The sequence below is a fragment of the Candoia aspera genome, chromosome 7 (genome assembly GCF_035149785.1).
Source record: "Candoia aspera isolate rCanAsp1 chromosome 7, rCanAsp1.hap2, whole genome shotgun sequence".
Lineage (NCBI taxonomy): Eukaryota > Metazoa > Chordata > Lepidosauria > Squamata > Boidae > Candoia > Candoia aspera.
In genome coordinates this window covers 67,549,220-67,571,340 of record NC_086159.1, presented here as the reverse complement: position 1 = coordinate 67,571,340, position 22,121 = coordinate 67,549,220, and the positions used below count along the sequence as shown (strand labels likewise).

At 41.1% G+C, this 22,121-nt stretch overlaps 1 protein-coding gene across 1 annotated transcript in view; it reads left to right on the top strand.

The window, feature by feature from the left end:
* The window catches only part of ABCD2 (ATP binding cassette subfamily D member 2), a 37,882-nt gene that overhangs the window by 14,227 nt on the left and 1,534 nt on the right, over positions 1-22,121 (top strand). The window contains exons 4-9 of the mRNA XM_063307977.1: positions 1,156-1,324; positions 9,144-9,238; positions 13,908-14,053; positions 17,514-17,659; positions 18,356-18,440; positions 21,385-21,510. Of these exons, the coding sequence (XP_063164047.1) occupies positions 1,156-1,324; positions 9,144-9,238; positions 13,908-14,053; positions 17,514-17,659; positions 18,356-18,440; positions 21,385-21,510 (767 nt within the window). The remainder of the gene's footprint in view (positions 1-1,155; positions 1,325-9,143; positions 9,239-13,907; positions 14,054-17,513; positions 17,660-18,355; positions 18,441-21,384; positions 21,511-22,121) is intronic.

Genomic DNA, 22,121 nt, shown 5'->3' with positions numbered 1-22,121 from the left:
GTGATCCTTGATATGTCATGCCAACACTGGTGGGCATGGCCTTTGTAAAGGCATTTGTCTCAGGCCCTACACCTGGTGGGACCATCCTCTGAAATACAATTTAGTATTTGAAACTATCAGATGAATCATTCTTAGCAAGAAATCAAGGAGAACCAGTGTGATATAGTGGTTAAGATGTTGCACAAGGATTGAGGAAACTCAGGTTCTCATCTGTCTTCAGCTATGGAAGCTCACTATATGAGCTTTGGCCGGTCACTGTCTCTCAGCCCGACCTACTTCACAGGGTTACTGTTGTGGGAAAAGTAGGAGAAGGAAGCACTATGCATGCCACCTTGAATTTCTGAATAAAGGGCGGGATATAAAATTATTGAAGTAATGAAGTAATTTCATCAGGCCCTCTGGTTCAGGAACTCAGTTGTTGCTGCTGTTTCAAGGAATCATATGTTGATGAATATTGGTCTACAAGCAGATGTGTTGCCATCTGAGACAGTTCTGACAGTGATGGAATTCTCAGCATATAAAGAGATCCAAAGTGTTCTACCACATTTTCCTGTATTCTCCTATAGCCCATTCAAATCTAACTTAACATATCTTAGTCCCACTCCAAGGGCTGTAGAATATTTGTATTCTCCATTTTTCCCACATAAATAGGCAAAGTTTATTCCTGACGAGAAATTTCCTCCATTCTCAGTGCCTTGCCATGTTCAGTATTTCAGGTTTCCTCACACATACACAATTATTTGGTATTGACTTCAGTGGAAGAAAGAAATAGAGGAAAAATTACATTGAGTAAGGAGGCAGCAGAAGGATGTGTGTGTGTGTGTGTGCGCGCGCATGCATTTCAAATTAATATTTTGTCCCAGGGCCTTTCAGAAGTTTAAAAAGGCCTGCTGATACAGCCATCAAATGAATGGAAATTTTGCGCCTCACATTAGTTTGAAACTTAAGTTTCATGGATCTTCTCTTGTGAACAGAGAACTATCTGATTACATATCGAGGCTGGATTCAGAGATTTCAGAAAAGCCTCTTGCTCTTTATAAACATTACAAAATGTGAATCAAGCCTTTGGAATAATAAACAAAACATGTATTTCTGTACTTTATCCATATTACTTATCACTATTGCTTTAAAACATGATCGTATGTTGTTTTACAGGTCGCAGAATTAGCAGGCTACACGGCCCGTGTTTACAATATGTTTTCGGTCTTTGATGAAGTAAAGAAGGGCATTTACAAAAGGGCAGCTGTTACGCAAGAACATGAAAGCAGCAACAAGAAAAGAAATCAAGCCAAACAGTGTATTAATGGCCCCTTAGAAATCAAAGGTGATCAATACATTCTCTTTCTTGATTTCTTTTTTAATATTTCACATCTATGTGCAATTCAAAATGGAAATGGTGGGACAGCTTTATATTTATTTATTTATTTATCAATCAATCAATCAAATTTTTACCACCGCCCATCTCCCCCCACAAGGAGGGACACTGGGCGGTTATAATCTGTTCTCAGCTATGTGGGTTCCTCATTAGCTTTGTGCTGCTTTTATACCCAGGCATTTATTAAGGGCTAATCTGTAAGTTCTCTGTCACTGGCAGTGAGGTCAACAGGAAAGGGTTAATGCCACCACTTCTAGCCAGAAAGCAGGGGGTGCAGCTTCTTCCTGTCCCATGGAGGAAACCCCACTCTCTGAAGTTTTATGCTCTCCTTTCTAAAGAAAGCAATGACTTTCCTTTGGCTCCATCTTGGGAGCCGAGAATAAAAAGAAAAAAGGAGAGAAAGAATAGAAGACCTGTGCTTCTCCACCATGTGAAAGCCTATCCTGGCAGTGGCATGCCACCTGACTGGCATGCTGGCAGGAGGCTGTAGCTGGGAGGGCCACATGGCTGAGCTGGGAGAGTGGACTAGGAGATGGGAGAAGGAACATCATAGAAAGAGCCCTCTGTGGCCCCCAGAAGCAGTGGAACATGGGGGAGACAAGTAGCACTGCTGACTTCAAGCCTGCCTGCAACCCATTCAGAGACAAAGTCTACTTAGAAAGCTTCTCCCTCCATTTCACTGACTAAGTACTGGGCAGTGTCTCTTTATTCCACTAGTGGTGGGAAATCTGGAAGAAGGTGAATGAGGAGGGATGTCAAAGAAGAACAAGAAGGCATTAGCTGGCTTAGTGATGACCAGCATGGTAGCTTAGATACAGATGAGGGGGGTAAGTTTTGGGTTGATCCTGGCTACCCATACAAAGCACCTCAGTCCCCTTTCCATTCCCTAGTGATGCTTTTTCCAGGCCAGAATTATGTACCATATTTGTTAATAGGGAATCAGCTACTTCCGTATCTAGAAGCCCATCCATTCAGTCGCAGCTGTCTCCAGCAAGTTGAAGGCTGTGCCCTCACATTCAAGGTCTCTAGTCTCAGATATTCTACGTGATGTAAAGGTTTCTTTATTCCTACGGGGGAGCATGACACAAGCCACGACTGAAAGCCATTCCTTAAAGGTTCAGTTCAGGAAGGCCTCGGATAACATCTTCTCGGAATTTGCAGCTCCCCATCAAAGACTGTTCAAACCAAGGTGGAGTGGGCAAAACCAACTAAGCCAAACTGATTTCCAGATTTGGTCCTCAGGGCAAAATGGCTCAGACATTGAGCAATGGAGCATCAGTTGAAAGTCAGTCTTACAGCACAGCTCTTCTAGGGGAAGAAGATATTTGGAGAACCAATCATGTTGTATAAGAAAACATAGAGGAAGCAGGGAAGCAGATACAGAGAAGTCCTGCATCACCTTTGCATATCAAAGAATAAAGACCTGTCCTTATTTTGGACAAGAAGCAGTCAAGGAAGTACATGGGGGATGCTCCTCTCTGGGGCTCTCAGCTTCAACAGTCAAGGCAGAGGAAGCAAAATCCAAGGGAAATACTCCTCAGCATAATGCCATTACCTTCCATCTGGGTACCAAACTGGAAAAAGTCTGGCATATTTGGAAACACATCTGCCAGAACAGAGAGGTGTTGGAGAGACAGTCTGGCAGGGATATGCTCTAGAATTCAAAGAATGAACTAGAACTCAGAAGAAAGCCAAAAGACAGCTTTCAACTATTCCCTGTCTCCAAGATAAAAAAGTAATATTTCAGGATGAAGAAGACACTAAAACGTGTATAGAACATGAGCACTACAGAGTACATATCCCAGAAGTGATTTTCTCTGCTGTGTTTTTAACTATTTTCTTTACAATGCCAAAGTTAAATGAAGATTGGGGAGCCATTCTGAACCTCAGGTGTTGGAATAATTAATCAGGCATTGAAGCTTTAAAATGGAGATATAGTAACAGCAGCTGTGATCAGTATCAATTTAGAGCACTCATTTTCAGTATAAGCTGAGCACCCCCAGTATTCATCAAGGTGTGTGTGACTCTTGTGAACCATTTAAGAAGACAGAGTCTGCATTTATACCTACTTATACAATCCACTCATCAGAGCACATATGATAGCCTAACACTTCTTTCTCCAGGAATAGGTCTATCTGGTGAACTCCACCAATAACATACTGGCACCACCTGAGTGGGTTTTACACCTGGGGGTCATCTCTGAAAACTGGAAGATCCTAGCATCTAGAAAATCAATGGTCATGAAGCTAGGAAAGTTATAGGTCATGATGATCACAGTACAGCCCTAGGCCCACCTCCATTGCAGACTGCTACAATAGCTCCCTCTCCCATTTCAAGGTGCTAGCAGAAACCACCTGCACATAATGATGTCAGTGATTAAAAATGGTATTTGGACTTCCCCTGTAGTACTTTCTGGTTTCCAGAAGATGGACCTGGCAATCCCACCTTATTTAGAAGGAGATGTGATTAAGTGAATACACAAGTGGCCAAAAAGTCAATATGCAAATTACTTCTTAGCACGATCCTAACTGTTAAATGTTGTTTTTCCATTCTCATATGTCTTACCAGTTGCATGTTTGTTGTTACAAAGCATACTCAGTAAAGTAGGGGTTGAGCCAAACTCAGCTGAAGTAAGGGCATGCAACTCTTCTATGGGACAGGAAGAAGCCTTAAATCCTGTCTTCTAGGTAGAAGAGATGAAGTTAACCCTTTTCTGCTTGTTCCATTTTCCAGTAACCAGAAAGTTATTCCATGGTAAGTCCAACTATTGTTCAGATACATCACACAATATATGGTTCTTATAGCTGTATCTTTTCAGACACTTGGTAACAAATGGCAAATCTAATTATTCCACCATATAAATTTTATTGCAGATGGTATACTAAGAATGTCAGAGTAGGTTTAGCTTTTTCCCTTTATGAATATATTGGGTGTTTTAAATGGCAGAGCATGCACATTTTTATTCTTTCATTTTAGTTCAAACTGATACCTTTCAAGAACTGCATTCCAGTGTTTGGCTTCCTCTTTCCTTCATGCCTATAGTTTGTGATGTTTGTCCTTCCCCACTATTCCTCTTTTTTATATGCAGTTAGTAACTTTCCCAATTAAACATTCTTCTGTCGCATTTCAAATCAAATCCTGAAAAAAAAATCAACCCTCATTCACTGTCTTCTCTTCATGAAGGATTACTACTTTGATTATCTCTCATCACAAGGACCTGCTGTCTGGGATTTGGGGAGCTGTAATCTAGCTCATCTAGAGATTACTAGGGAAGGCTACAACGTACACTTTCTTTCTTGCCTTCCAGCTGATTTAAGAAGCTCTCAAGTCAAGCTCAACTCCTGGTGGTTACGTGAACTTTTGGGTCAATAATATGGAATTGGTTTGCCATTGCCTTCTTCCAAGATGTTCTTCCCAGTTTACACTACAGTCCTAGAATTCCCTGCTGGTCTTCATCTGTGGAAGGATCAGGCTGAACCCAGTTTAGCTTCCAAGTCCAGACAAAGGTGGACAAGTGCTGCCGTCCTCCGATTGTACTCTTTCTAATGTTAAAGCAAACATTAGTGTTTGAAACCCATTTTGGGAATATTACATTTTGATTTTAAGATGATTTTTTTGCTTGTTTAACAGTTTTTATAGCCCACCCAACTCAAAAGACTGTGGGAGGGTTGTGTTAAACATTTCTCAGCTTTCTTGACATGGTGTTGTGAAATGGGACTGGAAGATTTCTTCAGAGTCAAAGAAGTTAATGAAAAATACTTTCTGGCAGACCCAGAAAAGCAATGAAAAGTAAAGAAAAAAAAGGGAAGGATATACATTCTTGAGTATAGATATGGTTTGAAATGTACATGTGCTGCTCATTTTTCTGAATTACAGTTATGTATTTTGTGTAATATGTTGTGAAGAACTCTCCCACTCAGGAGATATTCCTTGATTTTCTTAGCTACAGGAGTAAGGGCCAATTTAGGCATGACATTCACACAATTACCAGCAATTTATTTTAAAAATTAAAAAGAATGTGCAGTGGGTAATCGTGTGTGGGGAATTTGGATCAAGTTATCATTGAGATAGGAGGGGCTTTAGATCTAATATTATCAAAGTTTTGATCTGGATGGGCCCTCCCCAACTTTTACTCTAAAAGAAAATGACTCCAGTGTAGCTGCCCATAAATTGTGTAGCTCCAGTTCCCAGTGATCAGAGACAGTTGGAGTTGGTGGATGAAAGAAACAATCATGAAATCGGTAAATGTGTGAATGGGTCTCCATCCAGTTAGCCTCTTGATCAATGCATGTATTTGTAGGTTTGGAACATATTAATTGTCCTTCATTGAGCTGAACTGGGATACAAGTTTGTCTCAGAAATGTTTTATGGTATGTGCCATTTATTCTGGAGTTAACTTGAAGCAGTTTGATTATGGAGGAGTTCAAAGTGTGTGGGCTAGGAGTTGAAAATCTGTAATTATATAAAAAAATCTGTAGTTCAGATATTCTAACTGTATTTTCAGTTCTATTACACCTATACCAGATTTCCTAATCTGGTATCCTCCAGATATGCTGAGAATTCTAGGAGTTGTAGTCCTTGCAATCCAAAAGGGCACCAGGCATCCACCGGGGTTGTGGGGGGGGCATACTATCAAAAAAATCAAGATGGTGGCTGCAGCCATATGATCAATGCCCTATCTCTCTTTAGAGTGAGTACAACACATTCAAAGAGAGTTGGAGCTTCCGTTGTGTGATTGCAACTGTCATCTTGATTTTTGTTTTAACTCTCCTGCACACACCCACAGCACCAGATTGGAGAAGACTGCCCAGTGCCATTATTCCTCCAATTCTCAGGAAAGAAAATATGCCATATATGGGAGTCTGAAATCCTCTTAGCACAATGTGCTTATTCCTTCAAGATCTACAGCCAACTCTGAGAGTCAAGCAGTTGTCACTTAATTGCTCTTCTCTTCATTCAGACCAGAGTAAACTGTTGATGAATATATGTTTAATTTGTTCATTGGTTTGTTCTTGCTCAGAAGATCCACTATGTGGATCAGCATAAATGAAAAGACAGTGAGCTGGCCCTTTTTAAAAAATTGCTTTCCAAAGACTCTGATCAGTTTCAAGTGACATATAGCAAAGCAGTTAATAGGCTTTAATGCAATGCTAAACCTTTGAACACAGATACTAAGGCTAATTTCAGTGTGATAGTTAACTGCAGGGAGCAACCACCGTGACACCTTGGGCAGCATTGAATAAGGCAGGGCAAAGCTCTTCTTATCCAATACATTAGAGTATTAAAAAAAAATCCCACTATTTTCTTTGTATTACTCTCTATTACAGCTAATGCCCATGCCCCATCTGTCAAAATTTTAAAAATAGCCAGTGTGCTTGAGTGCTGTTTACATGCCTCTTATGCAGTCCATGGCCTTTGATGCTGTGTGAAGATGCAGCCAAGAAACTCTTGTAAATGGAAGTCTAAGAGAAGAGATCGTTTGGGTGGGTTCAAATGAATATCTATGCAGACCTTCCCCTACCTAGTGGTTTCTAGATATATTGAACTACAACTAGCACCTGTTTTAATGCATGATGACCATTTAAAGTGTAATGGTTCATGGCAAATAACAATTTGGAGGATCATCAGTATGCTTCAGTGCAGAGGTATTTTGCGGGGGTGAGGGGAAGGGGAGGAAGAATGGAATGACGAAACACTGTGCTGTTGTAATGCAAATTCAGCCTCTTTTTTACATGCTTTGTAATATCACAGTGTGAAAGGTGAAAGGTCCCCTGTGCAAGCACCGAGTCATGTCTGACCCTTTGGAGGGACACCGCTTTTGCAACGTTTTCTTGGCAGCCTATAGTGGGGTGGTTTTCCATTGCCCTCCCCAGTCATTACCTTCCCCAGCAAGCTGGGTACTCATTTTACCGACCTCGGAAGGAGGGAAGGCTGAGTCGACCTGAGCCGGCTACCCGAGAGAGAATCCAGCTTCCGCTGGGATCGAACTCGGGTTGTGGGGAGAGTTTCGGTTGCAATGCTGCTGCCTGCCACTCTGCGCCACACGAGGCTCAATATTACAGTACAAAAAGGGAAAAGCTTGCATCAATGGTTATTGCAGTTGATCTGCAGACACCTCTACTCCAGCCTAGAGAGCGAGGGAATGAGCTTTAGGACTTAGCTTGCTCCTGGTGAGAGGCAACACAAAGCTGGCCCTTGAGTGATTTACAGATGTGCCATGACAGATTTATTTATTTATTTGTCATACTTCTTTACTGCTTATCTCATATTATAACGACTCTGGGTGGTTTACAAACTCAGATATTAAAAGGATGCACTGTTCAAGATATCTAATGTCCATGAGGTTTTAACAATGGCTTGGAGGAAATGGAAGAGTTTCATACTGCTTATTAAAGATTCTTAATGGCTTGTGCAGAACCTAGCTGTATAATGGGTAACTGAAATCTCTTCCCACCAAATTCTGATAAGACCCTTAGTGAAATCAGCTTAATAATTTGTTGACTCAAGATGCTTAATGACTAGATTCTAGATACATTTATGAGCAGAGATGAAGTGTTATGCTTGGCTGTGATTGAATAATTTTCATTTAAGTCAGGGATGGACAATGAGTGATCCTGCAGATATTCTTGCAGTTCTTATCACTCCTAGCAATATACTCTGTGGTGAGAGAGGTGGGAACTGAAGTCTGAATATATGGAATGTCACTTTTGCCTCATTCTCGCCAATATGCCAAACTCTGAATTTCCCTTACTTACAAATTCTTGGCTAGCATCTGGTTTATCCAACACACATTCTGCTGTTAAGGATGATTGTAACAGATTGTGGTGCAAATCTTTAAAATGTCTATACCTGATATGTTTGATAATTTTGAATTTAATATTATATTTGAGCATGCAAATTATCATTCATAGAATATACTCAATAAAAAAATAAGCAGTCTACAAGAGCAGCTGTTGGAAAGAATACATACATTTGTATATGAAAATTAAATTATGATTCATTCAAGCTGAGAGGAAGTATTCACACAAATGATTGTGGGTTTCTGTTATGCCATGGCTGTATCTCTAACTGGTCTCACTCGGCATAGAAGTGTGAAATGTACAGGTTATTGGAAATAACTACAGTACAGTATTTTTTTTTTTAAACAAACAGTGTTTGTTTAAAAACAACCGTGATTGCTTAAGGTGATAGTGAAAGTATGTTGAGATATTTAGGGTGGAGCTAGTTGGGCTTTGGAAATCATTCTGAAAATATGTTTTTGAGTGTGTGGGAGTTTGAAGATAGCCCTGTTTGTAACACTTTAAAGAAGCCATGTCTTTTCCCAGGCTTGTACAACTGGCCTTTGCAGTTCCACATGATCCCAGGAAAAGACGTGGCTGCTTGAAGAAATTGTAGACATGGACTGTGTTTGGACTTGTATGTATTCTGAAGCATCTTGTTGAAATAGAACCTGGAATTCTAGCTAAGGCTACGCTAGAATCAATTCCTTAAGGGTTGAATAAAAGTTAACATAAATATAACAAATTTGTAGTGATTACAAGTTCTTGACATAACCAAAGACTAAGAAACAAAGACCTGTCTCTTGCCTAATCCCAACTACAGTAGAACAAAGAGAGGCATTTCATGTGAAAGCCACTCAGTAATGAACATCTGTCTGTAAATCAGCCTTTCACAAACCAATAACTTTCTGTCTGTGTTTGTATGTCTCCATGCTCTATTAACAGATACTGTGCTTTTTTGGTTTTGGTTTTGTCTTTTTTACTTATAGGAAGAGTAATAGATATTGATCATGGGATTATCTGTGAAAACGTTCCTATTATTACCCCAAATGGAGATGTGGTGGTTTCCAGGCTAAACTTCAAAGTAAGATGATATGCAGGAATCTTCTGATTGTTGTCATCACAGTTAGCACAAAAAGAGCACAAAGTTCATGTACCATATGTTAAACACTTGGACAAGCATATGGAAAAGAGGGGAAATTCAAGCAAGGTAGGCATAGTAGCTTGATGACAGAGGCAGAAGTGTCTAGCTTATCCTATTTTAGGTGATCAAGGACTCATGTATCTTCTGATCCCCATGTTCTGGATGAGCATGAGAAGTAACTACAGTTACTGAATATGTCTTCAGTTAGTAGTTATGAAAACCCCATTCAGGCCTCTCATTTATTCTATTTAATGCACAGAACTGAGGGCAGTGGTCAGATGAAAACTGGGAGGTGGGACCAGATTTTATTTCCCTCAGTGTCCTGACTGGAATATATGGACTGGAGTGTGAGAAGAGCTAGACAGTGACTTGACTGTGTTCTGATTATGTTTCCAGATTAAACCTCCAACTAGGATATTCAAAGCATAAGTCATTCCTATGTTACTCTAATATTACTACCACAAGTAGATTTATTTATTTTATTTATTATTCAGATTTTGTTACCATAGATTACCATATCTGTGATTCCAAAAGGAGAAGAAATGCAGTTTCTTGTATTACAAACATAAAGAAATCTAGGGAGACTCAGGAAAATTGTATCTCTGAGGTCAACTTTCCTCATTTCCCCAAAAATGTACTTTTTTTTTCATTATGATAGAAGGATGTGTTAGAGAGGAAGATCAGCATTAATAGTGAGACCAAAGATAGAACATTTCCCATTATTTTTATTCTCAGAATAGTAGTTGTAAATTGAGCCAGTTCCTGCTAAAGTGTGTATTGTGTGCACTAGTTCAGTGTGCATTAGAGCCCTTTTGGATGACTTTGTTCTTACAGCCTCAGGATGTGGATGAAGTGTTGGTAAAGTTCAGTCAATTATCTGGTTGCTCAACTCTTGTCTTTTTTTTTTTAATCGTATGGCATAGCAGTTCAGTGTTCATGCTGTTTTTTTTTTCCCTTGCTGGGAAATCCTTGTGAAGTCCAGCAGCCAGAAGTGTAGACACTTTAGCTGTGACAAGTCACATTGCCCAGGGTGCACCATGAGGAGGCTAGTCTACATTGCACCAAGTTGGGCTGAGAGAAAGAGACTGGCCCAAGGTCACCCAGCCAGCTTTCACGCCTAAGGTGGGACTAGAACTCACAGACTCCTGGTTTCTAGCCCAGCAGCTTAACCACTAGACCAGACTGGCTCTCAAACTCTTGCCTTCATAGCACATTACCAATAGTAGAATGGGTTACTCAGCTAGGTGCAGAAGTTCATAAATTCTTCCTTACACAAATAAGTTGTTCAAGATTTAAGAGAGGCTACAGTCTGTGGCGTGTTTTTTGACTGCTGGTCCCTTTGTTAACAGCCAATCCTAAAAGGCAGAAGCTATCTACCACTTCAATGTCTTCATTTTTTCATCATGCACCTTAACTTTCTTTACTAGAACTTACAGATCATTTGCATGTTCAGGCTATCAGAAAAGTATTATCGGCATAGTGCAGGTTATTGATGTTTCTTCCTCCAGTTTTAAAACCATGCTCATTTTCTTCCAATCCAGCTTCCTTCAATATACTGCATATTCTGCATATAATTGAATAAATAAAAGGAGAGTGTACAGCCTTGCCTTACTTCTTTGTCAACTTGGTCTGTTTTGCTGTGTGCTGTCCGTACTGTGGCTTCCTGACTTGTGTATAGATTTTGCACGAGGACAATGAGATGGTGATGTTGGTGATGATTAAGATTTATATGCTACCTGACTACCAACAACTCTAGGTGGCTCATAAGTAATATTCTTGGATTGCCATTTTTCTAAGGACGTTTCACAGCTTGACATGATTGACACAATCAAAGGCCTTTCTATAATCAATGAAGCACATATTGATTTCTTTTAGGTATTTTTTGGCTTTCTCAATTATCCAGCAGGCATCAGCAATAATGTGTCATGTTCCTTGGACTTTTCAAAAGCCAGCTTGAACATCTGGCATTTCCCTTTCTATTTAGGGCTTTAATCTGTATTGGATGATCCTGAACATTATTTTGCTAGCATTCACACTCTGTTAAGTCCCCTTTCTTTGCAGTTGCTATGTAGCTTGACTTCTTCCAATCTGCTGGCCACTGTGTTGTTTCCAGATTTGCAGGCACGGCTTGGTTAGAATCTTTACTGATTCTGCTTCTGTCGCTTGCCATACTGTAAATATTCCATCAATTCCTGTAGTCTTTTAGCTTGGCAATGTCCAGAATGCTGATCTACTTCATCTTCTAATATTAGTAGAAGTTCAAGTAGGGAGTATCTTCTAAGGTATCTTGGATATTGACATTTCTGCTATTCAGAATTTCAGTGTATTCCTTCCATTTTTGTTTGATCTTCTTTAAATCACTATCTGTCCATTGGGTTCTTTAGCATGCCAATAACAATCAATCAATAAATAAGAGATTGGAATAAATAAAGAAAAAAAGAGAAAGAAAGAGATTGGAACTTCCTTCAGAGTTCAGAGAACTTTTGGAAGATTTTCCTTGTTTTTTCATGTCTGTTTCCATCTTCAGCGTCTTTACAGATGCTGTAATACTGTTTCTTGTCTCTTCTAACAGCTCTTTGAAATTCTTTGTTATTTCCTGAGAACGTTGTGTTTCTTGGCTTTGGCTTCTCTTCTTGGCAATTTCCATGGTTTGTTCTGACATCCAGTTTGCTTTCTTCTGTATCTTGATCAATGGCAATCTCTGTTCACATTCATCCTTAATAACTTAAGTTCATTCCTCCGGATCCCTATCCATGAGGTTCAGGATTTCAAAGTGACCTACTTGAAAATGGGGGCTATATGGTCAAGATCCCATAATGGAAACTGATTGGTCCCTTCTTCCACTTTAGCTTAGTTTGGATCTTGCACATGAGCAGTTTGTGATCTGTTCCACAGTCAGCTCCTAGCCACATCTTCGCTGTTCCAGCTCTTCCAATTCCTTGTACAAATAATATAGTCAATTTGATTTCTGTGTACTCTATCTGATGATGTCTATGTATGGAGACATTGTTTTGGTTATTCATAGAATCCTAGGAACTGCTATGCCATATGATTAAAAAAATGAACAAATCATTAGATTGGCAGAAATGATAAGTCATTCTGCTGTTTGGTTTTCTAGGGCATCAGTCTACTACATTTTCCTCCTTAATATTTCCAACTTTGGCATTCCAGTCTCCAACCACAAACAGCACATCTTGCTTGCATGTTCTGTAGGTTTCAAATTGAACTTAATCATAAAACTCATCAGTATCTTCTTTGCATTAATGGTTGGAGTAATATTTTTCTACAAAGTCAGTTAGATTTTATTCAATCATTGATTGCATAGCCAAGTACTGTTCTTGCTATAACCTTCCTAACTATGAAAACATTGCTGTTGCTTCTTTGTTTTTCATGTCCTGAATAGTAAATAGTGTGATCCAATTTCAGTCCATCTCGATTTATTAATCCCTAAGATGTCAATGTCTGGTTGAGTCATTTCATCTTTCATTGTGTTGAGTTTTCCCATGTTCATGCTTCTTACGTTCCATGTTCCCACTGAAATTCTGTCTTTGCCATTTCAGATTTTCTTTTCCTATATGGCAGCATCAGCAATTAGACATCCCAAAGGCTTTAATCTAGCCACATCATAAACAGCATTAGTACTCCAAAAGATTCTCAGCTCTTCCTCAGTAGCATGTTGAGTGCCATCCGACCTGAAGGTGTTGTCTGGCACTGTATCATCAGTCAACCTGAGCTTGCCAATCCTGTAAGGTCTTGTGGGCTTGGCAGAAACAACGTCTGTTCTAATAGTCTTCTAAAGCTGTTTTGCTAAATACAGGCACACCAATTCTGCTAAAGAGAAAGAGCCATCATAGAAAAGTGTTTTGTGGGAAATAATTTGAATCTTGCTACATTGTGACTGCTATTCTCAACACATTGTGGAATATAAAAATTCTGAATTCACTTTTTATCAGTGCAGTTTTAACTGAGGAAAAAGTTTGATTTCTCCTAAAATTATAGCTACAATCTAAGAAGTACCCAGAATTGGAATTTGCCATCAATGATAGCACATGATATATGGGAATGTATCTTTCCCTGTCTTCATAGGAGACAAACACTCCTATGTTTAAAAATAAATTGGTTTGATTGTAACTAAAACAGGAAGCAATAATGAGACACAAACCATAACGCAAAGCATTGCATATATAGCTTTTGTTTCAATGGGCCATCATAGCTTGGAGCTCGATATTTACATATAGGTTGCTCTCCATAACTTATCTAAAAGTGAGATTGGGTACCATCAGGACGGAGGAAACCCATAGTCTGCATTAGGGATGCAGATGATTAACTGTTGACGGTGCCTTGTGAAACATATGTTTGGAAATAATTTATTCCTTTGGTACCCTTCAATTGTGCTTAAATTTCTTATGCAAACTAAGGATCCAGACAGGGAGCAGAGATATAAAACTAACCAAACCTTGAGGTCATTTGTTAATATTAGTCACTGAATCAGCATGTTCAGGGTGTGGGGGAGGGAGCATGTATGGATGGTGCAAATCATCATGATAAAAAGCCAGGTGAAAACAATTGCTCTCTCAAAAGTTACTGTGTCTCTGATTCTACTTTGTAGGTTGAGGAAGGAATGCATGTTCTAATTGCTGGTCCCAATGGCTGTGGGAAGAGTTCTCTTTTCAGAATTCTAAGTGGTTTGTGGCCTGTTTATGAAGGAGTTCTATACAAACCACCTCCTCATCATATGTTCTACATTCCACAAAGGTTTGTGATTTTGTCTGTTTCTTAAAAAACGAGTTCATGTCTTGCTCAGAGTAGGTCAGAAATTAAAAAGGAAAGAACAGTAATCTATAATATGTCATACATTGAAAGAACACCTTGGATTCTTAGATTAGTTGAAAATTTGCTGTGCTTTCTGTGGTGTAATGAATCCTTCAGTGTGCAGGGGTGTTGGACTCGATGACCTCTTGGGCCCCTTCCTAGGATTCTGTGAATAACTGCATATCATCAGCATACTGTGCTGTCAAATGACCTCACCCAGAGGTTTCATGTAGATGTTAGAGGAGCAGTGACAGCCCTAAGCCCCGAGGTACCCCACATCACAGGGACCTAGGGCTAAACCTCTCCCCCACCCCACCAACACCAACTGAAACCAGCTGCAGAAGAAAGAAGAGAATCGTTCCAACAGTGCCTCCCACTCCCAGTCCCCAAAACAATCTAGAAGGACACCATGGTTGATGGTATTGAAGGCTGCCAAGAGATCCAGGGGGGCCAGGACAGTTATACCACCTCCTTCTTGAGTCTTCCAGAGGTCATCCTCCAAAGTCAATGCTGTCTCCATACTGTAACCTGGTCTGAACCCAGACTGGAAAGGGTTCAGATAAACCACATCACCCATGGCCCTCAGCAACTGAGAGCCCACTGCCTTCTCAACAACCTTTCCTAAAAAGGGAAGCTTGGAGACTGGACCAAAATTGTCCAGTGGTGTTGGGTCGAAGGCAGGCAGTACCACCCTCTCCTGCAAAGAGGCATTAACCTCTTTGGCCCCCACCTTGATACTTTTCTGAAAGGTCCTGAAGATGTGGTTTTGTCAGTGGGCCTGGGGACCCAGGTTGAGACGGAGCCAATCAAGTGGCTGATCTGAATGTTTTGTAGCCACTGCAGGGGTGGGTGAGGAGGTCGATGGGCTTTTTATATTGTGGATTTTAATTCTGTAAGCCGCCTGGAGTCACTGTGCATGAATTGGGTGGCCGTACACATTTATTAAATAAATAAACTGATGAAATAAATTTATAGATTGTGCTCTGTAAAAGAAACCTCCCCTCCAACATGAAATCACAGCACACTTTTAAGCCTAGCTTATGGTTTCTTTCCCTTCTTTGATTTCCCACACTGAAGAGTTGTGCACTTTCTGCAGTGGTGCAATTGTTGATCAATATTTCTTCCTGTGACAGCAGGATGACTTCTAATTATAACGTCCTGCTATGAAAGCCCTGTGCTGCAAAAGCTGTGCTAGGGGGTATAAGCTAATTAAACTCAGTTGTAGTAACTGAGCTCCTTGAAATATTTAACAGACACTGCTGGATGCTGGACAGAGAAGCTCACTGACGGTTATTTTAGGCACAAATCAATTATTTATACCTTAAAGAATAGTGGAAACTGTAGCTTGGCCCAAAACACTCTTGAACTACATTCAGTAGAGAAAATAACATATTATTTAAAAATAAAGAACCATTAGTGATGGGTGCGGGGGAGGGGAGAAAAAGATAATATGACGACTTATGGGTTTGAGGATTAAAAAAGATATGGACTAAGTGAAGGTTTGAAGGGATTGGTATAACATCTAAGAGGGAGGGTGGAGTATAACTCCACTGTAACTGTTGAAGAGAAGGTTGGAATTCATTATATTTCATAACTTTGGTTTTTTTCTTTTATTTTTTTTCTTGCATCTTTTTCTTCTTTTCTTTCTTTTCTATCTTTTAGATTTGACTTTTACTGTATGTAAAATTCTAAATAAATAAACAATAAAAATAATAAAAATAAAAAACGGGGGGGGGGGGCTTAAAATGAAACCTCGACAGTAGAATGTGCAGGAGATGTATTGCACCTCTGTGTAATAATGATTCTATGCTTCTGTACATGTAAATACATATACATATACATATAAATTAGTAACTCCCATTTTTTCAGCCTCCCATATTTGCTTTTATCAGAATCTAGGTCAGCGTTGGGGCTTTAATCCTCCCTGTAAGAACATTAACTCTGAATTCCAGTGCTTTTATTCCAGCCAGCTTTTGTCATAAATGTGATGTGTATCATTCTTTGTAAGCAAGCATTAGCATTCCTTAAAGGATATGACATTGTTTAGTGCAATTAGTATGTAAGAAAATGAACAGGGTGGTTGTTGTGGGGAAAAGAGGAGGAGGAAGGAGTATTTGGTATGTTCGCCGCCTAAAGGCGGGATAAAAAAAATAAATAAATATTGTCACACAGGCAGTACAAGAAAGCTGAGAGGAATTGTAACCACCATGGCTTACAATACAATGGAAATATGCTGAGCAACTTTGGGGTTATGACAGCTTGCCATTCTGCCATTCTACGTGCTGCTTCTTATTTCTATAGCATGTTGTTACCATTACTTTCTAGCTTACAGGTTATTTTCTCAGATGGGTATGCTTATGTAGCCAAGGGATTCACTATTTAATGATGCCAGTCTCTTTTCAAAAGGCCGAAGCAAGTGAAGAGCTAGGCAGAAATGGCTTTTTCAAACTCTCCATCAAATTTGTGACAGAGTAGATGTGGATGACTTTTTCTCAAGGGAGAGGAGACACTTTTCTCAATTTAACAAAGACGGTTACTGCAAGTATGCAGTTGAAGCCCTGCCCCTTTTCATGTGCGCAATAAAAAAGGGGCAGGACCCCAATTGTGGCTTGAATTTTTTAATTCTCCCCTTCCCTCCCTCAGACACCCCTGATTGTCACAATGGGATCAGGAATGAGCTATGCCAAAAGGTCAGGGCTGGGAAGTAAAGTCAGAGATTAATGCTAAGGAGCAAAATCAGGAATCAGTTCCAGAGTATGAGCCTAAAACATGTCAGGGTCACTATTGACTATGCAAATGAGAGGGAACTTTTTAGAGTCCTTGCTGTCTGGTAAGATGTCTTGACCAGTTTAACTTACTGCTAATGAAGCAAACAGATAAAGCAACAAAAACTCTGAAACACACTGCCAGCTCTACATTCAGTAATTCCAGGCAAAAGGTATCCAGATAATCAGACTTTGGAATAAATAGGAATGTTTATTAAAAATAGAGGCAGTATGAATTTGGAAAAAGAATCACTTTCAAATAGTCCATGAAAATTCTCCCATTTGTATCAGCTTGGAATGGAAGTCAACAATATAGTTCCAATTCGGTTCTGATTTCCTGTTTTGTGTGAATTTTCATTCAAAGGAATTAGACATATTCTTATTTATGGATGCATTATTCTTAAGCCAAAGTTATCCCCGCTACTAAACTCTTAATTACTTCTTCAGTAAACAATGCATTGTTCTTTGGAGCAAAATTAGGAAACAGTCATCCTCAAATAATTACAGTATTTAGAAACATGGCATTTAAAGCATTACGTGCTGTTCAGAGAACATCAGCTGACAGCCTGAAATAGCAGGGTTGAGATGTGACTCTACAGGCAAGAGAGCTAATCTAATTTTCTTTTTATTGCGTTCAGGCCTTACATGTCCCTTGGAACACTACGGGATCAAGTCATCTATCCTGACTCAGTGGATGACATGCATGAAAAAGGATACCAAGACCAGGATCTGGAATTTATCCTGCAGATAGTTCATCTGAATCACATTATTCAGAGAGAAGGAGGTTTGCATTTTTACTAGAAAATATGGCATATTATTAGAAAATTGGATTTGCTAATGCCAACAGAACCAGGAAGAAGAGCTGCCCCCATCACATTCTGGTAGCATTAGAAGTTCTATCAGTTCCGCTGTCCTCCTACCGATTCTGCTGTCCTAAGTAGGTCCACCAACAGAATTGTCCCTGTCCTTCTTGTAGTTCCACATGTACTTGCAAAATCTTTTCTGGAAATTAGTGATTTACATTTCTGAAATTACTCTATGTATGCTTTTCTGTCATTGAGTTACTAGAAAGTTGTCTGAAATGTATAAGATCACCCATACCCAAATGTGCTCAAAATCTAGAGATCTAGGGCAAAATGTGATTTGGAGCATGCATGGGGGCACATGTAGTATCCGTTGGGAATACCTTAAATCACATGGGCCTTTTCCCAAAATTGTGTATCAGCTGTGTAGGATAGCAACACAACTCCAGGAATAGATGCAGTTGCTTTAAGGTATCCCAGCAAGTACCATGAGCATGTCGAAGTACACTGCAAATTGTATTTTATTCTTTGAATAAAGATCTCTCCACAGCCCGAGCCACTATTTTATAGTTTTCATGGAAATACTCCTTTGGATTAACTAATGTTGTCTTACAAAGGAAGAATGGAGTTTTTAAAATAAACACAAAGACTTGTATCTCTCATGTGCCTCCCTGAAGGGTGGAATGCTGTGATAGACTGGAAAGATGTCCTTTCTGGAGGAGAAAAGCAGAGAATGGGCATGGCTCGGATGTTTTACCACAGGTAAGCCTCATAGTTAGGTTTCATGGGGATAGAATAGCCATGCGTTGGTTTATCGCCATTGATAGTCTAAAGCACTTGATACCACAGGAAGGCAATTTAAGCAAGAACTAGCAAGAATAGGATCCAGCAAGCTAAAAAGCGTGAGGTCTACTGAGTCACCTATTGGTTTGGATTTCATTCTGACAGGAAAAGAAAGAAATGCCTGGGTAGCAAATTGGTGCCCTCATGGTCTGGCCTTACAGAGTACAGAGAGGAGATGAAACAGTATACCAATAGAAGCTTATTCTGGCAGTCTGGTTGCTTTGAAACTGAGAAACTGTCCATCCTGGCCTCATGAGAAATGTGAGAAAAACAGCACTTTGTTTAAGGGAAGATGTCCACGGGTGGAGGATCAAAAATGTCAAGATGGTGGCACAATCACGTTTATTTTGTTTGTTTGTTTGTTTAAAAGATTTATATGGCCTCTCATCTTAACTCTGGGCAGCTCACAACAACAGTCAAACCAGTAACTATAAAACAATCATAGAACGGTAAAACAGTAAAACAAAAACCCAGTGCCTTAATCATCCCCTTAGGATGCCCCGCAGCAAGTTCCAATTACCCTCATTCCATTCTTCCTTTCCTTTCCTTTCCTTTCCTTTCCTATCCTTTCCTTTCCTTTCCTTTCCTTTCCTTTCCTTTCCTTTCCTTTCCTTTCCTTTCCTTTCCTTTCCTTTCCTTTCCTTTCCTTTCCTTTCCTTTCCTTTCCTTTCCTACACTATCCTACACTATCCTATCCTATCTCAGCCCCTTGGTAAAAAGCCAGGTCTTGATGGCCTTCTGAAAGGCTAACAGGGTTGGGGCCTGCTGAATCGCCAGGGAGAGGGTGTTCCACAAGGTAGGGGCAGCCATGGAAAAGGCATGCTTCCGAGGTCCCACTAGGTGGCAGAATTTCAGGGAAGGGACCTGGAGTGTGCCTACCCCATCTGATCTAGTGGGATGGTCAGATAATCTTAGGGAGGGGCGGTCCCACAAATAACCAGGTCCCGTGCCATGTAGGGCTTTAAAGGTGATAACCAGCAGCTTGAATTGCACCTGGAAGGAAACTGGGAGCCAATGCAGCTTGCGCAATAGAGGTGTAATATGGGTGAACCTATGAACACCCAATACTGTGTGTGCTGCTGCATCCTGGACCAGTTGTAACTTCTGAGTGGTCTTCAAGGCAGCCCCATGTAAAGTGCAGTAATCCAAAGAGGAAGTGACTTGGGCATGAGTGACCATGAGCAAGGCCTCCCGGTCCAGGAAAGGGCGCAATTGGTGCACAAGGCAGATCTGTGCAAAGGTCTCCCTAACCAAAGCTGCCATCTGCTCATCAAGCAGGAGCTGTGAGTCCAGGAGGACTCCCAAATTGCACATCACCTTGGTCCAGGGGAGAGCAACCCTGTTCAGAGTCAAAGGTGACAAGCCACCAGGTCCTGAGGGGCCAAAAACCCAGAGCCACTCCATCTTGCCAAGGTTGAGCTGTAGTCTGTTCATCCCCATCCAGACCCTCACAGCCTCCAGGCACTTGGACAGCACCACAACAGCATCACCTGCCCGGCCAGTGGTAGAGATGTAAAGTACTGATGATACTGTACCCCACACCATTGGATGACCTCACCTAGCGGTTTCATGTAAATGTCAAAGAGGAGAGGGGAGAGACCAAACCCTGCAGCAGCCTAGGGCTTGACCTCGCCTTGCCCACCAACACCGACTGGAACCACCACGAAACGGTGCCTCCCACTCCCAACTCGCGGAGCCAGCCCAAAAGGATACCAAAGTTGATGGTATTGAAAGCCACCAAGAGATCCAGGAGAGCTAGGACAGTTGCACCACCCCCGTCCCGAGTCTCCTCCCCCTGCTTGGTCAGCTTCACACTTTGTCATCCTCCAGTGGCTCTAGTTCTCTCTTCTGTCACTTCATCTCTTGGAGCTGCTTGGTAAACCATGGTGCTCTACAAGATCCGCGTGCATGGAGAGTCCACACAGGCACAATTTGGTGCAGTGCCCCTGTTGCCTTCTCATTTCAAGCAGCAATGAGGGTGTTGGCCAAACTGTGTGCCAGAGCTTCAGGAAAAAACCCAAGTTCCCTCTGAAACTGCACTGAGTCCATCAGGCCCCTGGGGCGGGTCAATCTAATAGGCCCCCCATCTCCCTGCGGTGAGGGGCAGCTGCTGAGGACTCTAGGGACACATGGAGTGGTCTGTCCATGGCAGGGGACTGATGTTAACACCCCCCAAATCCAGATAATTATGCCACTGCCCTGAGGCAAACACCAGGTCCAGTGTGTGGCCCCCCATGTGAGTAGGGCTGTGAATAAGTTGAACCAGGTCCATGGCTGCCAGGGTGGCTGTGAATTCCTGTGCTGCCTCAGACCCTAGGCCCAGAGATGGCAGGTTGAAATCCCCCAGAACCATAAGCCTGGGGAACTCCATTGCCAGCTCAGACACAGAGTCCAGGAACACAGGCAGGGATGCAGCTACACTGCAGGGAGGAAGGTAAGTGAGCAGCAATCCCCACTGATCCCTATGGCCCAGCCTCACAAAGAGGGTCTCACATCCGGTGATGTCTGGGGCAGGGCCCCTGGAGGCCACCAGAGACTCATGAACAACAAACATCACACCCCCACCCCTGCCCTGGAGTTGTGGCTGATGCCACACTTGAAACCCAGGAGGGCACATTTCAGAGAGGGAACTCCCCCCCCCTTCAGTGCCCAACCAGGTCTCAGTGATACAAGCCAGGTCAGCTCTCCCATCCCATCATGGATGAGGTGAGCTTTACTGCAGGTCGACCTGGCATGAAGCAGCAGCAGCAGCCAGAGACCAAATATTTCATTGACTGCTTCCTGTAGTACAGAACCAAGATTTTCAGGGAAACAGCAAAATAATAACAACAACAACAACAACCATGTTTCTTTTTTTTGTAAGGCCTAAATATGCATTGCTAGATGAATGTACAAGTGCTGTCAGCATTGATGTGGAAGGAAAGATATTCCAGGCTGCTAAGGGAGCTGGCATATCCCTGCTTTCAATAACACACAGGCTATCTCTTTGGTGAGTCTTTAAAGAGGAGTGCACTGTTCCCTCTTCCCCATCTTTCAGCCAGTCATCAAATAATGTAGGTTTTATCAGCTACTGCTATATAAATAATACTTCACAGAGTTTTTCACAACTTTTAATTTGCCAAGGGTTTCCCAGTCAAGAGGTTTAAAGCAAGCTTTGAACAAGTACAACTATCATCCAACATCCTGATTTTACCCTCTATGTGTATATAGGTGCAAGAAACCTTATGGCATTGTGCCATTCTCTTCACCTCCATGAAATCAGTCATGGAGAAGAATGCTCCCAAAGAATTTCATTTTTTATGATGCTGCTGTTGTCCCAATAGATAGGAAAAAGCCTTTATTTATTTGGTTTGTGTACCATTTGATTATTCTATGCTTGGAGGTGTGAAATTGAGAGAAAAGATTTGGAAAGGACCACGTATACCATCGTATCCAGTGTCCTGCTCAGTGCAAACACCTGAATTTAAAGTATCCCTGACAGATGGTTCTCTAGCCTGTGGTTGAATACATCCATCGAAGGTTTACTCAGCATTTCCCTTGGTTCTTAGTTTCACCGCTGAATTGCTTTTACCATTAGGATATTTTTCCTAACATTTAATG